The following is a 22,191-nucleotide window of genomic DNA, read 5'->3' as shown; positions in this document are numbered from 1 at the left end:
GTGATACCTGTAGAACCTTAAAGAACATCGTCTTGTCAGCAGAACCTGAATCTTGTCAGTGATACCTGTAGAACCTTAGAGAACATCGTCTTGTCAGCAGAACCTGAATGTTGATACCTATAGAACCTTAAAGAACATCATCTTGTCAGTAGAACCTGAATCTTGTCAGTGATACCTGTAGAACCTTAAAGAACCTCGTCTTGTCAGCCGAACCTGGATATCGTCACCTGTAGAACCTTAAAGAACCTTGTCTTGTCAGCCAAACCTGGATATTGATACCTGTAGAATCCTAAAGAACCTCGTCTTGTCAGCAGAACCTGAATTTTGATACCTGTAGAACCCTAAAGAACCTTGTTGCGTTGGTCATAAAGAACACATTTTCAGAGCTAATATTTTTATTTTTCAGTTCTCATGTTCTTTAACTTTTTTCACAGTTCATGTTTTGTTATGTTCTAATGTCATTCCATGTAAAAACATGAAGAATGTTCGGTGTCTCCATGGAAACGATCAGGTGACTGGGTCTATGGTTTCTGGACATGCCGCTAACATTCACATGACCCCTGAGGAGCTGCTGTGATTGGCTGGCAGCTGGAGGTCACATGGCCTTGGAGGTCCTGGACAGGAGGTCCTGTCTTGTCTTTTCCCAGCATCCTTTGCTGTCTAGCCCCGCCCCCACTGTGGGGGAGTTTCCTGTTTAAGCATCAGGGGGGCGGAGCCTCCTTCCTCCTCCCGGTGACATCATTGTGAATTGTGACACTGTCACGTCATCTATGTGATGTCATCATGCAACATGCAGCAGCAGCAGAGGAGGATCACGGGACTTTTTATGGCTCCGCCCGGTAAAAATGTGTTCCCTCCCGGCCCGTTGCTATGGCGATACAGTCGATCCCCGCCTTCTGACGCTACGGCTTCTTGCCCTCTACCTCCTTATTGGTTAGCGGGGCCAAGGCAGCGTCCACCAATGAGGTGGCAGGAAACAGTTTGAACCAGCCAATCACCATGTTGCCCAGGTCCAGATCATCCAATAGGATCTGACCGGCTCCCATGAAAGATTTATGATCCATCCGACCGTAGTCGCCCCACACGATGATCTGAAGACAGAGAGACAGACAGGTAGGTATATATAGTATATATATATATATATATATACTGTATATACAGTATATATATTTATATATATATATAAATATATATACAGAATATATTTGTATATATTACCTGCAGTACTTTTCCTTCGGGGTTTTCTTCAAACTGCAGCTGTTGTTGATAAAGCGGGTCGAGTGATTTTCTCGCCAGACGAGTTCTTCTCTTCAACACACACTTCCCGTTATCCATCAGATACACCTTCACATAGGGAGCTATAGATATATAGAGATATAGAGATATAGATCTATAGATATAGATATAGATACAGATATATATACTGTATATATGTGTATATATATATATATATATATATATATATACATGTCACATATTGAGGGATGAAATATATGTCACTATATAGTATATATACTGTATATATATAGAGAGACAGACAGGCAGACACTATATATATATAGTAAACTGTATATATATATAGACACATGTCCTTGCATACATACACAACTATACTATATCTAAACATTGCTTCTAGAAGAAGTACACAGTTTATTTATTAGTGTGTAGTATTTTCACCTGGAGTGTTGTTCTTGTTGCCTTGTTTACCCACAAGCCCCCGGGCTCGGATCACCTCCACGTCCAGACGCTCCTTCCTGTACACCATCCCGATCTGGATGTCACCTGACCACCAATCAGACAATCAGAGGGGAGTGTGTTATTGATTAGTGTCTCCTTTAAACTGTCACTAACATATGAATTAATACATGTAAAATAAATAATGAAATATAATAATACAATTGGTCATTACCCATAGCGGGCGTGGCCAGAGTCTGCCGTCCAACCAGCTGGGCGGGGCCTAATCCAGACAGGAAACCGGTGAAATGTTTGTCTGACGCCAACTTCACTCCCGGAAATATCAACCTAAGAGACAGAAGAGGAGTGACAGATTAAAAGAGGAGTGACAGATTAAGAAGAGGAATGACAGATTAAAAGAGGAGTGACAGATTAAGAAGAGGAATGACAGATTAAAAGAAGAGTGACAGATTAAGAACAGGAGTGAATCTTACGCTCCAGGTTTGGGGTCATCAGCGTCCGGGTCGCGGCTCGGCTGGCGGGTGAAACGAGCTTTGAAGTCGACAGCCAGACCGGTTTCTATGCTCCTCTGGACAGGAAGTCTCACCACCTTCTTCTTCTTCTCTTCCTCTGGACGGATGGAGGGAGACGGACCAAGACAGAGTGACAGAAGAAGAAGAAGAAGACATGAATACGGGCTGGTAGGTAGGTAGACAGGTAGGTAGACAGGTAGGACTAACTGGTCACTGTTACTGGTTAAACTGGGACTAACCCTCGGGGTTGATCTGGGTCTGACCCTTCTTTCCCAGTCCAACCATTCCCATCATCTTCGCTCCGAAGCTCGAGCGTCGCTTCTTGTCGTCATCGTCGTCGTCATTATTTCTCGACAACGAACAAATCTCTCCAGCGGCGCTCGCCGACTTGGCGATAGGAGCTCCGGACGCTGGCGCCGCCCTGCAGAAGGGGAGGGGAGCAACCACACCTGTCAATCACCTGAGCTGGAGGGGGGGGGAGTCACTACTGTTGCTGGAGCGCCTCATTGGTCGGTCTCTTACTTTGAAGCCTCAGACTGCGCCGCCTCTACTACTTCCTCGGTTGATTCGCTCTTCTGCAATGTAGCTCCGCCCTCTGTTGCCACCGCTGCTTCCTGTGTTCCCTCTGACCCTGCCCCATCATCTGATTGGCCGTCCAGAGACTCTGCCCGACTGCCTCAGCGAATAACAGGAGAAAAAAGCAGCATGCAGATGAAACATGCAACAAGAGACTGAAGGATGAAGAGTAACATATGCTAACATGCTAACAGAAACAAGACCATGCTAGCAGCAACCAGACCATGCTAACAAACAACATGCTAATAACATGGTGTCTGTATAACAAGATGCTAACGTAAGCTAACAACAGAAAGTAAAACATGCTGAAGGGTGACTGATGCATTATGGGATGCGAGGCTGAACGTCTTGTTTTTCTGGAGGCGGGGTCACGTGATGTTTACTGATCACATTGGTTTCTCTGAAGCTGTGATTGGCCGCTGGTCTCACCTGATGGATCGGCTGTCGGTGGTCATGGCCGACACGTCGCTGGCATCACTGTCTGATGATTTAAAGGACAGACTTTCCCTCTTCTGGAGACAGAGGACAGGAGGACAGGAGGACAGGAGGATATAAAATACATAAGAAGATATAACAACCATGTCTGCCAGTTATCCAGAGCAGGAACATTATGCCACATATGGCCACATTCTTTTAGCAGTGTGTACGCGAATGTGTCCTGGAACACATTAAGGACCGCCTACTCAACTGATGTCCTGCTGGACTAACTCATCAATGATGTATGAACCTATCTGTCATGTGTCTGCTCACCTTTGATGGATCCTTCATCACACCTGCAGCGACACAACAGGACAGTTTGGTTATTACATCACACATCAGAATCTATAATGTCATGGTTTTGGTTAGCAGAGTGATGTCATCACACCATGAAGACCGGCCAATCATCTAACAGCAGCTCTGACATCATCAACAGACACTGAGCTCGCTCTAATCATTCATTCTGTGTTTTCATCTTTCAACCGACAGCGTGAGCTTCTTCACCTTCACACTGTTTCTAGAGGTTTACTGCGAAAAACCAGAGAGGAAGTATAAAAGATGTCTACCTTCTCTGCTCGCAGGTAACGCCCCGCCTTCACATCACCACGACAACGGGTGGATGGAAAACAAAAGAAAGACAACAAAACACTTGAAATCACACAATACAACACATTTTAGCGTTTTACAGGCCGCATACTTTAACAAACTCCTCCGACAGATTTAATCAGATCAACTTGAAATTTGGTCAGGACCATCTAAAGACCTTAACAATGAAAAGTTATTGAAATGGTGAAACTTCATGAGCGACCTTGCCGTGGCGTTGCGGCCATTTTTCGTGATTCGCCATGAAACAGGAAGTTGTTGTAACTCCACTGTACATGGTCCAATCTGTCCCAAATTTCTCAGGCATGATAAGGGTCCAGTCCTGAGGACATTTACATGTCCATATTGAGTCACACTCATAGCGCCCCCTACTGGCAACAGGACATTACATGTTTTAATGTAGTTTTCCTAGCAGGTTGACCAGATCCACCTCAAATGTGGTCAGAAAAGCCTTAAGACCTTGATGATGCATTATTGTGAAGACTGTCTGTTTTCGTTGAACGGCGTTGCCGTGGCATAGCGGCCATTTGGCGTGATTCGCCATGAAACAAGCGTACTCTGTCAAATCTGCTCCAAATGTCTCAGCCATGATGATGGTCAATGCCTGAGGTCATTTACATGTCAATATAGACTCATAGCCCCACCCCAAGACGTTAGCATCGCACCCTTCATAACTCATGAACGGTTTGTCGTAGACTCTTGTGGGAAATGTCAATGGACTCAGCAGAGTTCTGGTTTCACTGTTCCTGGCCACATCCGCCGGTGTCCAGCCAGTACCCCCGACTTGCGGGAAGGTACGAGGGCCCTTTCATCGCTGCTTGCAGCTTTAATTATTTTTGTTGAACAGTATTCAAAAGAAATCAAAACTAGTGCTGATTAAAGAAGGGAATGCATTGTGCAACTTTCAACTGGTTATTTAATAATCGTATAAATATCAGTATATGATCTTCATCTAGAAAACGTGCCAGTGTCGTACATCACAGTTGGACTCTTTTCCGTTTAAATGTTTCTTCTTGGTCACATAGTTCGTAGACGTAATGTTTCGCTTCATTTCTACGCAGATGATACACCATTATCTCCATGACGACAGTAGTCGGACTAAAGAACCGCTGTGATCATATCAAACGTTGGATGTTTCCTCCGTCTAACAAGGACGTCTGACAGTCGACCTTATGCCAACAAGACCAAGAGTTGTTTTTATATGCAATCTGAACAATGATGATGACGAAGTACAAGGTCACTGATGAAGGTCACTGACCCGGTCACCATCTAACCGCATCACCGCGCAGAAGGAAGCGTTCATTTACACATAGACGACAAGGAGATATTGACACGGCTGCCCCTCTGATGGATGAATGGATGACGGAGGATGAATGGATGATGAATGGATGATGGAGAATGAATGGAGGATGAATGGATGGATTGAAGGATGGAAGGATGAGACAGGAAATCCAACTCAAAGCTAATTACTCCACTTCCTCTAATCACCCTCTCATCACATGACTACAGGGGGAGGAGCTACCTGTCTGGGGTTGGGTGTGGCTAACAGTTGGTGCCATACCATTGGCTGTTTTGTTCTGCTGGTCCTCCCATGTGACCTCTGCGTGATGGTAGAGAGAGACGATTGGTCAGTGACTGAACGAGTTCAACCAGCAGGAACACACAACATCTCCACACTACACCTGACCAGCACTGACCAGGGTCACCTGACTAGGACTGACCAGGACTGACCAGGACTGACCAAGACTGACCAGGGTCACCTGACTTGCCTTTTCTGGACCCTCCAGGTGTCGTTGGGCATCTGTCTGGCTCTGACATGGACAGGTGGGATGTGATGATTTCAGCGTGATGTAACAAAGATGGACACAGCAATAAATGAATGAATGAATGAACAGTGATGATGGAGAATGTCTGACACACCAGCTACTGGTTCTACTAGTCTAGACTGACTGGACAGACTTGTTTACACACATCAAACCTGGGATGTACACACCTGGAGTTTGTGGGGGCGGGGCAGGGGAGGGGGCAGGTGCAGGGGGTGGTAGTGTTTTGACTACAGGAGGGGAAGCAGCTGGGGGCGGGGCTTGGATTTGTACTGGAGGTGGCACTGGAGCAGGTGCAGGAGTAGAAGCAGGTGCAGGTGAAGGTACATGAGCTGGGGGCGGGGCTTGGACTTGTACTGGAACTGGGGGCGGGGCTTGGACTTGTACTGGTGCTCGGGGCGGGGCTTGGACTTGTACTGGAGCTGGGGGCGGGGCTTGTACTTGTACAGGTGCTGGGGGCGGGTCTTGGACTTGTACCGGTGCTGGGGGCGGGGCTTGGACTTGTACTGGAGCTGGGGGCGGGGCTTGTACTTGTACAGGTGCTGTGGGCGAGGCTTGGACTTGTACAGGTGCTGGGGGCGGGGCTTGGACTTGTACCGGTGCTGGGGGCGGGGCTTGGACTTGTACGGGTGCTGGGGGCATGGCTTGGACTTTTACGGGTGCTGGGGGCGGGGCTTGGACTTGTACCGGTGCTCGGGGCGGGGCTTGGACTTGTACCGGTGCTGGGGCCGGGGCGGGCACTGGAGCAGGTGCAAGAGGTGGGTGGGGGTGGGCGGGTCCAGGAGGAGGCGGGGCTTGGATTCGTATGAGAGGAGGCTTAGGCTGATTGGCAGGAAGTGGAGCTTGTTTGTGGACAGGAGGAGGGGCCTGATGATATGGAGTGGGAGGAGCTACAGCTGTCATTGGTGCTCCCATGGTGGGCGTGGTCAAAACTGATGGACAGCCGAAGAGTTTGGAGAAAAGAAAAAGAAAAGATGATCAGACAGATGAATGAAAACAGACATGATGAATGATCACAGGACCTGTTTCAACAGCTAATCAATCACATGGCGAGTTTTGTTCTTCTACTGTTTATCGTGACTGTCTTCAGAGATTCAGAGAAATAACAAGGCCACTGACAAAATGTGAGATGAGGCATCACGGTGAGCACAAACAAAATTAACAAAATGTTAAGCAATATTTAGGCTCAACTATTAGCAACCCTTTCTCTCCATCTCTGAAACGCTTCGCCGATATTGTACGACTCTGTTTTTGACTGACTTTAGTGAAGGATAGTTAACTATAGAAATCCAAAGATTTATACGCCCTCAATTTATCTTTACAGCGCTGCCGTTGGCCACCAGCCGCTGGTCAGATGGCTGGCTACTTAGCTAGCTTTGCTTGCTAATTCCACCACGCTGTCATGCAACACAGAAAACGAGCAGAACAAAGTTGTCACTAATCTGGCGATAGCACTGTGCTTTCCTACGCTATGACAAGAGTGTGCGGATGAAACATTACGTTGTTAAATCTTACTCATTTAGCGACTGGCTAGTTAGCTTGCTACCTTGCTAATTCCACCATGCTACAGAAAATGAGCCAAACATCGGACAGCGCTGGGTCACGATCCCTCTGCCTCACTCCTTGCCGCTAGGAGACTACTTCACCGGGAGGAGAGCAGGCGTTAGCTAGCTAGCTTGTCAGTCTCTGGACAAGCTAGCTAGCCAACTAGCCAGTTCCAAAGACAGACAACCTAGCTAGCTACAGGACCAGATTTTGGTATCGAAAGCGTTCTGGTTTCTGTTTGTAGTTCGAGTAGTATTGACCAACCAATGAGCAGGCTTTGGTTGAATGCAAGTCTGTGTGGAGAGCAAAAGAGGCGGAATACATCGGTTGAAATGCATTCTGGGAACCCAGCGGCTACCATCTGATGATGATTCAGCTTCTTGATCTTGTAAACTGGATGCTGGTGAAACAATCTGGTCATACACGTCGTCTCATATCTGAAGTTGCTAATCGGACTGTAAATAATGAGCAGCACACGGAACAGGAAGTGTTGGCCCGGATATCAGCTGGCTACCCCGGAACCCCAGAACTATAGACCCTTATTGTGGTCGTAGCGCTAGCCGACGGGAGCGAGAGGTAACTAATAGACGTACTTCTGTCCGGAGCTCCTTTGGGCGGGACGATGGGCAGCTGGCGTCCTCGGCGGCTGAAGACCGGCGTTCCCATTGGACTTGTTAGGGGCGATACGGCTCGCGGGTCCGCCCTGTTAAAAACAACAACAGCAGGACTCAAACTACCAACCTGACAGGAGGGAGGCAAGGCAGCGGCTGCAAGGTCAGGGATCAAAGTGGTCATTAGTAATGCTAGGCTAGGCTACGTTAGCTAACAGCATAGTCTAACAATGAATTCCCACCACAGCAGCGGCGAGCTGCGGCCGGAGAATCAGCCAGTCAGTAAACAGATCCTGTGACATGTTGACCTGTGTTACAAAGAATGTCTTCCCGTCTACCTGTCAACCGTCTACCTGTCTACAGTCTACCTGTCCACCTTTCTACCTGTTTACTGTCAATTGTCTACTGTTTACTGTCTACTGTCTACTGTCTATATGACTACCCATCTACCTGTCTACCTGTCTGTGTGTTTACCTGAGCAGTTCCTCGTCGTAAGCGTCGGGTTCGTAGGGGAAGTCGGGGATGAAGTCCTGACTGAAGAACAAAAACACGTCAGATCACACCTGCACCTTCAGGTGTGAGGCCACGCCCCTTTGAACTCTGACCCCGGACTGATCAACAACTAACAGGAAGTAAAACATCACTGAGCGGTAACTGGTGTGTCGTATAAAGCCATCCTCTAACAATACATTACCCATAAGCCCCGGTGCTCACCTGTAGTCATCGAAGGTCCCATTCATCATTTGGCTGGTCCATTGGGTTTGGTTCGGACCGTTAAAGTATCTAAAACACATACATGTACATGAGAATGTGATTACTTTTATCCTAACTACTACTTGTACTATGAGTACTACTACTACTACTACTACTACTACTGTGAGTACTCCTACAATAGTTGCAGTACCTGTCGTGGGAATCAAGAGAGGTGGCAGCAGACGCTCTCCTCAGTGATCTCCTGAATATACAGAGAACAGTCAGACAGACCAGTACTAAAAACTGTACTACAACTAGTATTACCACCAGTAAAACCAGTAGTATAACCAGTACTAAAACCAAGACTACAATTAGTACAAAATCCAGTACTAAAACCAGCACTACAATCACTAACTGAACCACTATTACATCCAGTAATCAAACCAGAACTACCACCAGTAATCAAACCAGTACTACAACCAGTTGTCAAACCAGTACTACCATCAGTAACCAAACCAGTACTACAACCAGTAATCAAACCAGTACTACCACCAGTAATCAAACCAGTACTACAACCAGTTGTCAAACCAGTACTACCATCAGTAACCAAACCAGTACTACAACCAGTAATCAAACCAGTACTACCACCAGTAGTCAAACCTGTACTACCACCAGTAATCAAACCAGTACTACCACCAGTAATCAAACCAGTATGCTGATTGGACGGTGTCCAGATGACCCGGGTCAGGTGTGTTGCCATAGTTACCTGTTCAGGCTGCTGTACTGGCCGGCGTCGGAGTACGCTCTGCTCACTTTGGAGCCTCGCAGCAACCGTACGGCGTCTTCCCGGTACAACGGGTACAGAGGGTTACTGCTAGCAACCAGAGGTCAGAGGTCAAGGTGTCAGAGATCAGGAGGTCAAAGGTCAGGGGGTCAGCGGTCAGAAGTCAAGGGGTTCAGAGGACAGGGTGTCACGATGTCAGGGGTGTCAGAGGTCGGGGTGTCAGAGGTCAGGGTGTCAGAGGACAGGGTGTCACGGTGTCAGGGGTATCAGAGGACAGGGTGTCCCGGTGTCCGGGGTGTCAGAGGTCAGGGTGTCAGGGGTCAGGGTGTCAGAGGTCAGGGTGTCAGAGGACAAAGGTCAGGGTGTCAGAAGTCAGGGGTCAGGGTGTCAGAGGTCAGAGGTCAGGTGTGAGGGATGACGAGAGAGTGACAGTGAGTGTAAACTGAAGGTTCATTTGGATGAATGATGACACATACACACAGCTGGTTACCTATGAGGAGGCGGCTGGCTCGGCGACTGTGGCCTCATCCTGACCACATCGGATCGAGAGCAATGATTGGACGACATCACCTGCTCTGGCACTGAGAGGGTGGAGCTGTGGAAGTCCCGCCCATTCAGTCTGTAGTCTGGACACACAGAGAAACAGAGTGGAACCATCAACCCGCCAGAGTCTGGCTCGGAGGGCTCGGTCAGACCAGTGGGCTTTCATACTGAGCTGCAAGCGCTGCAGTGCATGATGGGACATGAAATTCACCTGATATCACCCCGATGCCGTCTTCACAGTCATAATCTGAGAACTCGCTGTCACTGATCCTCTGAGACCCTGCAGAGAGAGAGAGAGAGGAGTTAAAGCCGGTAAGCAGCTCCAGGTAATCCTCTACAGGAAGGTCAACCACCCAGAGTCTACAAATAAACATTCAAGGAAGGCTTCACATTTTAACTCACTCAACATCCTAATTAGAAAAATTTGGATATGCACGGAACCCCTCACTTAGGCCATGTGGACACTCGCGGCCCTCGAGGATGCGGAAGGCATAAATCACACTTAAGACGGCCTTGAAGACAACTGCAACCCTCTTGAGGAACCTATAACCTATTTTAGGATTCTCAAGGATTCTGAGACATCGAAGACCAACGGTGCACCATCAAGAACCTACAGAACCTCTTATGATATATATATACTATATATATATACTTATGAGTTCAGTAGCAACACACACACACAGCAGTTATTACCTGAGTTATAATAAGGACCTTTGTCTGGCAAAGCATCATGGGAGAAAAGTAAAACAAAATCAACAACAGAAGAAAAACATGGAATTAATTAAAAACAAATCAAGATGATGAACTGACGAAAAACACAAACAAACAACAGGACCGATTTCAAATGTTAAATATTAAACATGTTCAATATTTACGATCAGATATCCTGTTGTGTCCTTGGGTTTAACATTTGTTCAATAATCTGATTTAATAATTTGTTCATATTCAATATATGCGATGGGATATCCTGTTGTGTGTGGGGAACTCCGAGGACAGACGATGATGTGGGAAAGAACAATAGCCAATAGAGAACCAAGCTGACTGAAGAAGGAAGGACAACCGGCTAAACGTGAAGTAGAAAGTAGAAAGATGGAGCTCAGAAATGGAGGACCAACTAGTTGATTAGTGTTTATTTAATGTGTCTCCATGACTTCATCCATCCATCCTTCCTCAATTTTCATTAAAAAGTAAAAACTAACGTCTTCCTAATCTTCTAAAACTAATCTTCCAGCCCGTCGTCCGCCATGTTTGTTTACACTAAAGTCACGTTTGATCGCCAGAGATTTTTAGCCAAGATGGCGAAGGCCAAAAACCAAGATGGCGACAGCTAAAAACCAAGATGGAGGCTGTAAAAAAACAAGATGGAGATGGCCAAAATCCTAGATGACAACAGCCAAAAAACCAAGATGGTGATGGCCAAAAACCAAGATGACAACAGCCAAAAAAACAAGATGATGGCCAAAAACAAAGATAGCGACAGCGAAAAACCTAAATGGTGACGGCCAAAAACCAAGATGGAGAAGACCATAAACAAAGATGAAGACAGCCAAAAACCAAGATGATGACGGCCATAAACCACAATGGATAGTGTGATTTTTCCTAGAGATGGGCAGATAGCAGCTGAGAGTGAGTGATATCAGCAGCCTCTATCCATTCTGAATTCACCCGTCACTGTGTACTCTACTGTGTACTCTCACTGTGTACTCTACTGTGTACTCTACTGTGTACAGTGTGTACTCACTCTGCAGCCTCCTGCTGGCTGATGTGTCTTCAGGCTGCAGTACTCTCCTCTGCAGGTAGGGGGAGGCGTTGGACAGCGGCAGAGACGAGACATCATGAAGTTTGTACCAGTGAGGAAGATCGTCCAACAGAGCAGATTCCATCTCTATGAGGACCTGGAGACAGAGAGACAGAGTCCATCTCTATGAGGACCTGAACACAAGGAGACAGAGTCCATCTCTATGAGGACCTGGAGACAGAGAGACAGAGTCCATCTCTATGAGGACCTGGAGACAGAGAGACAGAGTCCATCTCTATGAGGATCTGAACACAGAGAGACAGAGTCCATCTCTATGAGGACCTGGAGACAGAGAGACAGACTCCAGCTCTATGAGGACCTGAACACAGTGATACGGAGTCCATCTCTATGAGGACCTGGAGACAGTGCTGTAATGATATAAAACTTGTCTGGACTTTTCCTTTAAGAAGAAACAGGTGGAACATGTCAGGTTCTATGTTCTCCATGTGTTCTGACCTCTCCCAGGAACTGGCTCTCCTCTTCCCGGACTCGGGCCTGATCCCAGACCGTCAGCTCCAACATCCGTTCTCCGAACTCCCGCCGATGGACCGGCGAGTACATGAAGGTCTGGTTCCAACGAGGTTCCAGCGATTTCTTCACCGTCTTTGTTCTGCGCTTACTTTTATCACTGTGTGGAGAGGAGCCAATCAACAGCCAATCACAGAGCAGGACTCATTACAGGTTGCACAGAACCAGGCCAGAGTTTCTGCAGGTTCTATCGCAGAACCACATGGATCAGAAACCATAGAACAATGGGCCACATGTTCTAATCATCACCTAGATTGTTTCTTTTTTTTTTTTACCTTCTGTCTGGCAGGAAGTAGATCTTAACGTAGGGGTTCCTGTGTCGGCCGTCATCTTGAACAGGAAGTTCTTTAGCTCCAAGAACCGTTACAATCAGCTGATGGCCGACTTTATCGTACCAGAGCTTCAGCTGTAAAGAACAGGTTTCACATCAGGACAGAGAGAACCCTGGAGAACAACACAGGGAACATACAGCCTACAGAACAGCCTACAGTACAGCCGTGGAACAGCGCGGTTGCGATTCTTCTAGAGACGGTGGAAATGACCTCCTGACCGTTTACTGACATCATACCAGCAACATTACTGACGTTTCAATGTTGATATCTGTGGAATTTATGACAGACATGAAAAAATTTAAATACTTTTTACTCAGCACTTCCTATTTCCCTTTCAAAGTAAAAACCCTCTAGGGTTTTCTGTGGACAGAATTGTGGTGACGTGCACGGCTCCTTAAATGAATGAGAGGACCGGATGTTAATTGATTTGATCATTTACAAACACTAAAACTACAGACAGATGTCTCACTCCTCTCTAAATCTACAGTTACCTGAATCCTGGGAACCAGAGGACGCCTCACACCAGTCTGAAACACACACACATCACCATTAAACGCCGGTTAGCTGACAGCTGATTGGCTGTGGGGTGTGCCTTGCAGTGGTGAAGTGCATGCTGGGTAAACTTACAGATACCTGCCTGGAGAGAAGGCTGGAAGACGTGACAGACATGGATGGACCGACTTTCTGAGAGTCGAAGGAACTAGAACCTGAACACAGAACGTAGAGAAGACGAAGTTTAGTGGTTCTTATTCCTTCAGACTCGATTAAATCTGTTCTTTACAGTTTGTGTTTTGTACTCTATTAAGAGTCAGTTTGTATGTTTTAGTCGTTTTGAGTCTCTTTGTGGTAGTTTTGAGTCAGTTTGTGGTAGTTTTGAGTCTCTTTGTGATTGTTTTGAGTCTCTTTGTGCTCCTTATGATGTGTAATAAACTCACTGGAGTCCAGCTGGATGTGGGAGCTGTCTGCTACTCTGGAAACATCTCTGAGGAGCAAAAATCACAAACAATAACAGAATATTCTAACAGAACAGAACTCTGGATCAAAAGCCACGTAGACAAAATCATGTAGTTTATCGTGTGTATTGGATCTTAATGTCTGACGTCACAGTAAATCTAAAGACCACTGAACAGTTTTAGATTCACATCGCAGAGGAACTGAAAAACATGGAATATTATTTATTAATTTTTTTCTACTCTGCCTCAGTTCTATTCAAAGTTAGTACTTATCAACAGGTGTTGAATTTTGCTAATCGTGTGACCTTTGACCTACCCGAGTGGTCGGGACACCACCAGCTCCACCTGTGGTTCCGCTTTGGAGTCCAGGATAATGTTGTAAACTTCATTGAAAGTGGCTCCCTGAAGAACCCGACCGTTCCACTCCAGAACCTGATCACCTGGGAAAAGAGATCCGTGAGAATGTCTCATTAGCTTCATCCATTACAACAACTCCAAAAACTGTTAAATTCACATGTTATATCGATAGCTGACCAGCTAGTCACCCTGGCCACAGGTGTGAGTGTTTACCTGGTCTCAGATGTCCCACAGTGTCAGCCAGACTTCCTCTCTTCACCTTAGTGATGAATGCACAAAGACGACCCGACTCCGTCATCTTTCCCCCGACCACCTGGAAACACACTGCCCATTAGCAAGAAGAAGAAGAAGAAGAAGAAGAAGAAGAAGAAGAAGAAGAAGAAGAAGAAGAAGAAGAAGAAGAAGGAGAAGAAGGAGGAGAAGAAGGAGGAAAAGTGGATATAGAAGAAGAACAAAAAGAAAAAGAAGGAGAAGAAGGAGAAGAAGAAGAAGAAGAAGAAGGAGAAGGAGAATAAGGACAAGAAGGAGAAGAAGAAGAAGAAGAAGAAGAAGAAAGAGAAGGAGAAGGAGAAGGAGAAAAATAGAAGAAGAAGAAGAAGAAGGAGGAGAAGAGTGTCACCTTGAGCCCCAGGAGTGCTGCCGTATCCGCGGGAACCGTCCCGTCCTTCATCCTCTTATTAAGCAGAATTCGACCAATCAGACGCTCTCCATCCTTGGATGGTTGCCATGTGACCGGTTGCTGATGAACGATGAACACATGTGGTCGCTTAGCAACAGCACAATCAGACATGATGGAGGGGAGCCAGACATGATGGAGGAGGGACAGACATGATGGAGGAGGGACAGACATGATGGAGGAGGGACAGACATGATGGAGGAGGGACAGACACGATGGAGGAGGGACAGACATGATCGAGGGGAGACAGACATGATGGAGTAGAGACACACATGATGGAGGAGGGACAGACAGGTGGGGGCGGGGCTTAATACCATAGACATCGGTGCAGGCTCGCCGTGCCAGGAACCATGATCCCACCACTGGCTGTCCATGTCTCCTAGCAACCAGGAGACAAGGCAAGAGGTCAGAGGTCAAATATTCACTACTGCCATTAGCATCAAGCTCCCTGATAACATCACACACGCTGTGAGACGACCAGATGATTGGTCAACGTGTAGTTTGTCACATCTCTGAGTCACAACAAGAATTTATGACGCTCAGTACTGAACTATTCAGTACTGAATAGTACATGTACTTCAGTAGCTGTCTCACTAAATCCAAATGTCTCCTAACTTGTTAAAATGATTTCTGAGTGCTGCAGAGAGACACTGATGTACCACAATGCAACTGAGAGACACTGATGTCCCACAATGCAACACTCTCTCACACAAACATGTTCAGATAAAATCTGATGTCTGTTGGAGTTCGTCAGGTTTCATCTGCTGAAAGAACATTTACAGTTCCTGTCCTTCCTCTCGCCGTCGCCGCCTCGCTGCTCCGAGTCTCCTGAGGCCTCATGACCTTTCTCGTCCGTCTCTTTCTCCTCCTTCTCTTTGTCTTTCAGCACAGAACAACTGAACCTGAGTGTCGCCTGTATTCCGTCTTTACACACGCGCACACGCACGCACGCGCGCGCACACACACACACACACACACACACACACACACACACACACACACACACACAGTGCAGTACTCACAGGTCTGTCTGAACGCCATGGAGATGAAGGAGGAGGAGGAAGAGGAGGTGAACCTGTCTGTGATGAGATTAACTGATTCTAAACACTGAACCAATCTTCTGACTGTCTTTTATTATTAGCATAGTGCTAAAAATATAGTGCTGTTAGCTTGTTATTAGCCTGTTGTTAGTTTGTAGTGTGGCTTGGCATACAGTCAGTCTGGAGGTCTAACAGGGATCTTGTCGGTCAAACAGTAAACTGGATGCTGTTAGAGGTTGGCTAGGATCCCACCCCCCCCTTTCCTCCCGCCTCTCTACCAGATCTGGGCCGGTACAATCCAGCAGATCACCAAGAACTTCAGCAGATCAACAAGAACTCCAGCAGATCACCAAGAACTTCAGCAGATCACCAAGAACTTCAGCAGATCACCAAGAACTCCAGCAGATCACCAAGAACTTCAGCAGATCAACAAGAACTCCAGCAGATCAACAAGAACTCCAGCAGATCACCAAGAACTTCAGCAGATCACCAAGAACTCCAGCATATCAACAAGAACTCCATCAGATCAACAAGAACTCCAGCAGATTACCAAGAACTCCCCAGACTTGCTGATCGGCGGAGGATCCAGCAGTTACTGTGATGTTTTCCGTCAGGTGTGCAGACAAGTTGTTGCCGGGTTGGTCAACAGGTGCGTTGCCTCCTATAGTCTCTGTTTCTATTCTAACATCTCCACAGTGACTCCTGAGGCAGGCTGGGTAATCCACACTCTCCTCTTTTAATCCAATTGACCATCAGTAGAGGCGGTGATCCGTTGGTGGTGTTCTGCTCTAATCTGGATCTGATTATCAGACGGGTTCTCCCGGATCCTCCATGGTTCTTTGGGCCTGGGCCGGTCAGGTTTGATGTTCTGTTGGATGTTCTTCTGTTTCTTGTTTCTCTCTGGGCGGCGGTAGCAGAGACTCTGATCTGCTCCGTCACCTCAAAACCTGAGGGGCGGCGCCAAGAGCCCTCTGAGCCAATCAGAGCTCATAATCTCTGACCAGGTGACTTCTGGCCCAATGACACGGAGGCAGCAGATTAACCTGTCAGCATGACGCTTGGTTTCCTGAGAGATGACCTGCAACAACTGCAACATGTTGAGCAACTGTAACTGCAACATATTCAGCAACTGTAACTGCAACATGTTCAGCAACTGTAACTGCAACATGTTCAGCAACTGTAACTGCAACATATTCAGCAACGGTAACTGCAACATGTTCAGCAACTGTAACTGCAACATATTGAGCAACTGTAACTGCAACATGTTCAGCAACTGTAACTGCAACATGTTCAGCAACTGTAACTGCGACATGTTCAGCAACTGTAACTGCAACATGTTCAGCAACTGTAACTGCAACATGTTGAGCAACTGTAACTGCAACATTTTGAGCAACTGTAACTCCGACATGTTCAGCAACTGTAACTGCAACATATTCAGCACCTGTAACTGCAACATGTTCAGCAACTGTAACTGCAACATGTTCAGCAACTGTAACTGCAACATATTCAGCAACTGTAACTGCAACATGTTCAGCAACTGTAACTGCAACATGTTCAGCAACTGTCACTGCAACATGTTCAGCAACTGTAACTGCAACATATTCAGCAACTGTAACTGAAACATGTTCAGCAACTGTAACTGCAACATGTTCAGTAACTGTAACTGCAACTGTTGAGCAACTGTAACTGCAACATGTTGAGCAACTGTAAATGCGACATGTTGAGCAAATGTAACTGCAACATGTTGAGCAACTGTAACTGCGAAATGTTGAGCAAATGTAACTGCGACATGTTGAGCAACTGTAACTGCGACATGTTCAGCAACTTTAACTGCGACATGTTCAGCAACTGTAACTGCGACATGTTGAGCAACGGTAACTGCAACAGTTGAGCAACTGTACCTGTGACATGTTGAAAAACTGTAACTGCAACATGTTCAGCAACTGTCACTGCAACATGTTCAGCAACTGTAACTGCGACATGTGGAGCAACTGTCACTGCAACATGTTGAGCAACTGTCACTGCAACATGTTCAGCAACTGTCGCTGCAACATGTTCAGCAACTGTAACTGCAACATATTCAGCAACTGTAACTGCAACATGTTGAGCAACTGTAACAGCAACATGTTGAGCAACTGTAACTGTGACATGTTCAGCAACTGTAACTGCAACATGTTGAGCAACGGTAGCAGCAACATGTTGAGCAACGGTAGCTGCAACATGTCCGTGGAGCAGGTAAAGCAGCTCAGGGAGGAGGGGAACCAGAGCTCAGCTGTAAGCTGATTATCCTGCTGAGCTAATTAAACAAACTCACTGCGTCACTCAGACAGAACAGAACCAACAACCTGTTGAGCAGAACCAACAACCTGCTGAACAGAACCAACAACCTGTTGAGCAGAACCAACAACCTGCTGAACAGAACCAACAACCTGCTGCTGAACAGAACCAACAACCTGCTCAACAGAACCAACAACCTGTTGAGCAGAACCAACAACCTGCTGAACAGAACCAACAACCTGTTGAGCAGAACCAACAACCTGCTGAACAGAACCAACAACCTGCTGCTGAACAGAACCAACAACCTGCTACCAATATACACCATATACTGTATATCAATATACTGTATATACCAGATACAATCACCGAGGTACACCATATATATCAATCTATATATATCTATATATATATAGCATCAAACATGTAGCCCCCTAGTCTCATTTAGCTAGCAGCTTAGATGCAGCCACTCACTGTCCGGCTCGTCACAGCTGGTGTAGTCGGGCGTGGTCAACAGATCCTCCTCTGAGCTGCTGAAGCTACCAATCAAGTGCATCTTCCCCATTCTCCGTCCCCTCTGTTTTGCGCTCTCATTGGCTGTCTTCCTCTTGAAGGCGGAGTTCGGGTCCAGGTGTTGCCGAGGTAACGGGCTGCGGCGGGGAGATGTGGGTCTGACGTGATTGGCTGCCTGGTCCACAGAGAACGACCTTCCAGAGCCGACCAATCCGTGAAGCCGATTCTGACGGAGTGCTGAGAGGAAAAGCAAGAGTCAGACAGTGACCGTGGAGCTCGATGACGGGGGGCGTGGTTATTCCTACCTGTATTTCTAAGGTGGTTGGGCTCGGCGGCTCCCAGCGAGACATCGCTGTGATGGCGTTGGTGGCGGACCCTGCCGACCTGAACCAACATTCTCATGACCTCCTCGCATGGCTGTGGTTTCACTGGGTAACGAGCCAGGTTTGGGTCGCTACGGTTATGAGCCTGAAACTCCAACTCCTCCCGCCGTCGCCGCTCACGCTCATCCTGAACCTGGTCCAGAGGGTGGTCCTGAACCAGGAGAGCAAAGAATAAAAACCAACACATTACAACAATAAATAAAATTTGCGTCGTATCCGACTCACCTGTGAGTACCAGCGGCCTCGCTCGTCTCTGATTGGTCGCCTCCGGACACGCAGCTCCTCCTCCCCATTCCCATAGCAGCCGTATGGCGAGCGAGTGCGGCGGTCCAGGCCGTGATCAGCGGGCGAGCGAGGCATCCTGCCCCCCCCACCATCATAATACGCCCCCGAGGGGCTAGGCTTCCTGTCACACAGAATGGACCAATCAGAGGAGACATCGGCGTCAGTAAAGGAGCAGTTCATCAAAACAAAATTCAACAGATTTTCTTTCTTTTAAAACATTTATTGTTTACATCTGTTTACTAGCTAGCACTGTGCAGGTGATGTCACAGTGTACTACAGTACACTGTGACATCACAGGGGTGTTGTTACATTGATGATGATGATGTGATCAGAGGACGTGGTTAGCTTAGCTTAGCATAAAGACTGGAAACAGGGGGAAACAGCTAGCCTGCAGCTCAACAGCTCACTGATGAACACGTTCCATCTGAACAACAACTGAAGCGTAAAATCGATCGATTACATGCGATCACAACTATTTAGTGTTCAACAACAGTCGGAGCAGTGACGTCACGGGGTGGATGGATCAACAGTTATCTGTTATACGTAGCAACGGTCTGTTATACATAGCAACAGTCTGTTATACGTAGCAATGGTCTATTACACGTAGCAACTAGTGATGTTATGTGCTGTGCCGAGGCTTCGGAGCGTGTGTCGAGTAATCCAGGAAGTTTTCCGCGATGCGCGTATCGAGGCTTGTATCGTTTTAGACCAATGACGTCATTGATGACGTCCGAAGCCTCGCTGCCCGGCCATACCGCTGACTGGTTCAGGAAGTGGTTCAGATCTTCTCTGGTTAAACCAATGCCACTTTCCAGAAGTGACACAGAACACTAATATTACCCCTCCTGCCATTATTATATTACACTACACTACAACACAATTATTGACCAAAGGATTGGTTTACACACATAAGATGCATTACTCACAAAACAATTACAGGTTATTATACATGTATGTTATATACTCATGATATACTTAAAAGAAAATAGAAAGTATATTATATATTATATAGATATAAATGGATTACATGGTAATAGATTTTTTTTCATTGTTTATAGTCATTCCCAACAGCCTTTACTGGCTCTAAATACAGTATATCACAGATCACCTGGTTCAGATCATATCTGCCTGTTTTACACTCTTTGGCCACCAGGTGGTTTCGTGCACATGAAGCCTCAAGAAATGAATCCTTCTCCGAACCAATTTGCTGGAAAGCTTCAATGCTTCATGAAGCTTCATCTCGCCATCACTAGTAGCAACGGTCTGCTATACGTAGCAATGGTCTGTTATACCTAGCAACGGTCTGTTATACATAGCAACGGTCTGTTAACGCAACTTGTGATTTTTAGGTTGTAGCGGCTCAGTTTTAAAGCTCGAGTTAAGATACTGGTATCATAGTAAATTATAAAACCTGATGAATCCATTGGTACCAACCAGGTCATGGTAGCTTGTCATGAAGGAGGTTAAATATTGCTCCAAACTTACGCTAAATTTTGGCGAGGAAAAACTGTTATCGCCATTTTCAAAGGGGTCCCTTGACCTCTGACCTCCAGATATGTGAATGAAAATGGGTTCTATGGGTACCCACGAGTCTCCCCTTTACAGACATGCCACTTTATGATAATCACATGCAGTTTGGGGCGAGTCATATAACCCTATATAAATATATATATGTATATATATACTGTACGCCAATCAGCCATAACATTAGTTCAGCATGGGCACCCTGACCGGTCTGCGGCTACGCAGCCCCATACGCAACAAACTGTGATGCACTGTGTGTTCTGACACCTTTCTATTGGAACCAGCATTAACTTTTTCATCAATTTGAGCTCCAGTAGCTCTTCTATTGGATCGGACAACACGGGCTAGCCTTCGCTCCCCACGTGCATCAATGAGCCTTGGGTCTGACCCTGTCGCTGGTTCACCTTCCTTGGACCATTTTGGTAGGTCCTGACCACTGCAGACCGGGAACATCCCACAAGAGCTGCAGTTTTGGAGATGCTCTGACCCAGTCGTCTAGCCATCACACTTTGGCCCTTGTCATGAAGACGCTCACATCCCACCCACTGCCAGGTGCCATTGTAATGAGATAATCAATGTTATTCACTTCACCTGTCAGTGGTCTTAATGTTATGGCTGATCGGTGTAGATATACTGTATATATGTATATGTGTGTTTTGGCTACTTAAAGTCCAGTCAAGGATTTATTATTATTCTTGCTTTGAAGTGAAAATATAAGTTAACTGTGAAATGTAAAATGTTCTTTATTTCTGATTAATCTGTGGTTTATTAAACACAGATATATTAATCATGAGAGCACAATATGAACAAAATAAAAAAGGTTTAAATCTAGATTTGCTTGAACATAAAATCAGATGACTGCAGGATGATATTCCAACAAAATGATCAAACAAACTGAAGGAACTAATAATCAACAGTCAATAAATGAATATCAAACAGGAGAAATACACAATATAATGATAGTAATAATAATAATAATAATAATAATAATAATAGTAATGATAGAGAAATAAGAGTTTCTTACAGTTTGTCTGTCGGCTGTTTGCAGCTTCACACACACTCACACTCAGCAGGTTTATAATCTGGATCATAACTGAAGCCCCGCCCCTGATCTGGATCATAACTAAAGCCCCGCCCCTGGTCTGGATCAGAACTGATGCCCCGCCCCTGATCTGGATCATAACTGAAGCCCCGCCCCTGATCTGGATCAGAACTGATGCCCCGCCCCTGATCTGGCGTGGTGTGCTCACCAAGAAACACTACGTCACATCTTGAGGAAACTGTTGAGTAGCAAGTTAACCAAGTTAACCGAGGCGAACTTCAGAACGGTGAATATTCAGATGGCTGAAAGATGCTGATGAGGCTGCTGCATCAACCTAAGGACGTGTGACCTTTAATGACCTTCAACGCTCAGGGTCAAGCGAGGTCATACAATAATTATTAGACATCTTAATAACATCTTAACAAGAGATGACTTCCATCAATCCAAACGCCCGTCAGACTGCTCTGATATCTGGAGTTTTCTATCCCCCCAAAACACGATGTGAAGTACCGGTCTGATGTATCCCTGCTAGTGTGCTGTTAGCTTGTTTTAACCTGTCTGTTGTTAGCTTGTGTTAGCCTGTCTGTTGACCTCCTTCAGGACCCCTAGAACCTCCCTAATGAC

General features: G+C 46.3%; 2 protein-coding genes across 4 annotated transcripts; one reads left to right on the top strand and one right to left on the bottom strand.

Annotated features, from left to right (window-relative positions):
* Nucleotides 1-377: 377 nt before the first annotated feature.
* rims2b (regulating synaptic membrane exocytosis 2b) lies at nucleotides 378-21,605 on the bottom strand. Of its 3 annotated transcripts, XM_074612930.1 has the most exons (32): nucleotides 21,550-21,605; nucleotides 18,942-19,122; nucleotides 18,639-18,867; nucleotides 18,295-18,570; nucleotides 14,821-14,885; nucleotides 14,450-14,569; nucleotides 14,044-14,143; nucleotides 13,790-13,913; nucleotides 13,456-13,502; nucleotides 13,148-13,227; nucleotides 13,012-13,047; nucleotides 12,464-12,594; nucleotides 12,117-12,288; nucleotides 11,604-11,757; nucleotides 10,556-10,579; nucleotides 10,074-10,142; nucleotides 9,810-9,945; nucleotides 9,302-9,409; nucleotides 8,747-8,797; nucleotides 8,557-8,625; nucleotides 8,317-8,376; nucleotides 7,825-7,934; nucleotides 3,827-3,853; nucleotides 3,534-3,556; nucleotides 3,213-3,295; nucleotides 2,730-2,879; nucleotides 2,447-2,628; nucleotides 2,169-2,304; nucleotides 1,910-2,022; nucleotides 1,678-1,782; nucleotides 1,219-1,358; nucleotides 378-1,091 (listed from the first exon to the last, which is right to left on the bottom strand). In XM_074612930.1, exons 2-32 carry the CDS (start codon nucleotides 19,074-19,076, stop codon nucleotides 903-905), a joined length of 3,444 nt encoding a protein of 1,147 aa, XP_074469031.1. In that variant the 5' UTR covers nucleotides 19,077-19,122; nucleotides 21,550-21,605; the 3' UTR covers nucleotides 378-902. The 3 variants fall into 3 exon arrangements, with proteins under 3 accessions (XP_074469031.1, XP_074469032.1, XP_074469033.1); XM_074612931.1 differs by lacking the exons at nucleotides 378-1,091; nucleotides 1,219-1,358; nucleotides 1,678-1,782; ... (5 more) ...; nucleotides 3,534-3,556; nucleotides 3,827-3,853 and adding exons at nucleotides 3,860-5,674; nucleotides 5,857-6,618; XM_074612932.1 differs by lacking the exons at nucleotides 378-1,091; nucleotides 1,219-1,358; nucleotides 1,678-1,782; ... (5 more) ...; nucleotides 3,534-3,556; nucleotides 3,827-3,853 and adding an exon at nucleotides 5,582-6,618.
* On the top strand, nucleotides 15,546-16,556 carry LOC141754893 (uncharacterized). The gene is made up of 3 exons (XM_074614328.1): nucleotides 15,546-15,575; nucleotides 15,780-16,195; nucleotides 16,303-16,556. Exons 1-3 carry the CDS (start codon nucleotides 15,546-15,548, stop codon nucleotides 16,544-16,546), a joined length of 690 nt encoding a protein of 229 aa, XP_074470429.1. The 3' UTR covers nucleotides 16,547-16,556.
* Nucleotides 21,606-22,191: the final 586 nt, after the last annotated feature.

The sequence above is a fragment of the Sebastes fasciatus genome, chromosome 17, assembly GCF_043250625.1.
Source record: "Sebastes fasciatus isolate fSebFas1 chromosome 17, fSebFas1.pri, whole genome shotgun sequence".
NCBI lineage: Eukaryota > Metazoa > Chordata > Actinopteri > Perciformes > Sebastidae > Sebastes > Sebastes fasciatus.
Note: the sequence above shows the minus strand (reverse complement) of the source record. Positions and strands in the feature narration are given on the sequence as shown.

Bases quoted from the DNA above. Each gene is read 5' to 3' on its own strand.
- rims2b (XM_074612930.1), bottom strand. From the start codon at position 19,076: ATGCCTCGCTCGCCCGCTGATCACGGCCTGGACCGCCGCACTCGCTCG. The intron at 13,228-13,455 runs GTGAGTTTATTA...TTCTGTGTTCAG, and splicing joins CCACATCCAGCTGGACTCCA to GTTCTAGTTCCTTCGACTCT. The intron at 2,305-2,446 runs GTTAGTCCCAGT...CCATCCGTCCAG, and splicing joins GACCCAGATCAACCCCGAGG to AGGAAGAGAAGAAGAAGAAG.
- LOC141754893 (XM_074614328.1), top strand. From the start codon at position 15,546: ATGGAGATGAAGGAGGAGGAGGAAGAGGAG. The intron at 15,576-15,779 runs GTGAACCTGTCT...GGATGCTGTTAG, and splicing joins AGGAGGAGGAGGAAGAGGAG to AGGTTGGCTAGGATCCCACC. The intron at 16,196-16,302 runs GTGCGTTGCCTC...ATTGACCATCAG, and splicing joins GTTGCCGGGTTGGTCAACAG to TAGAGGCGGTGATCCGTTGG.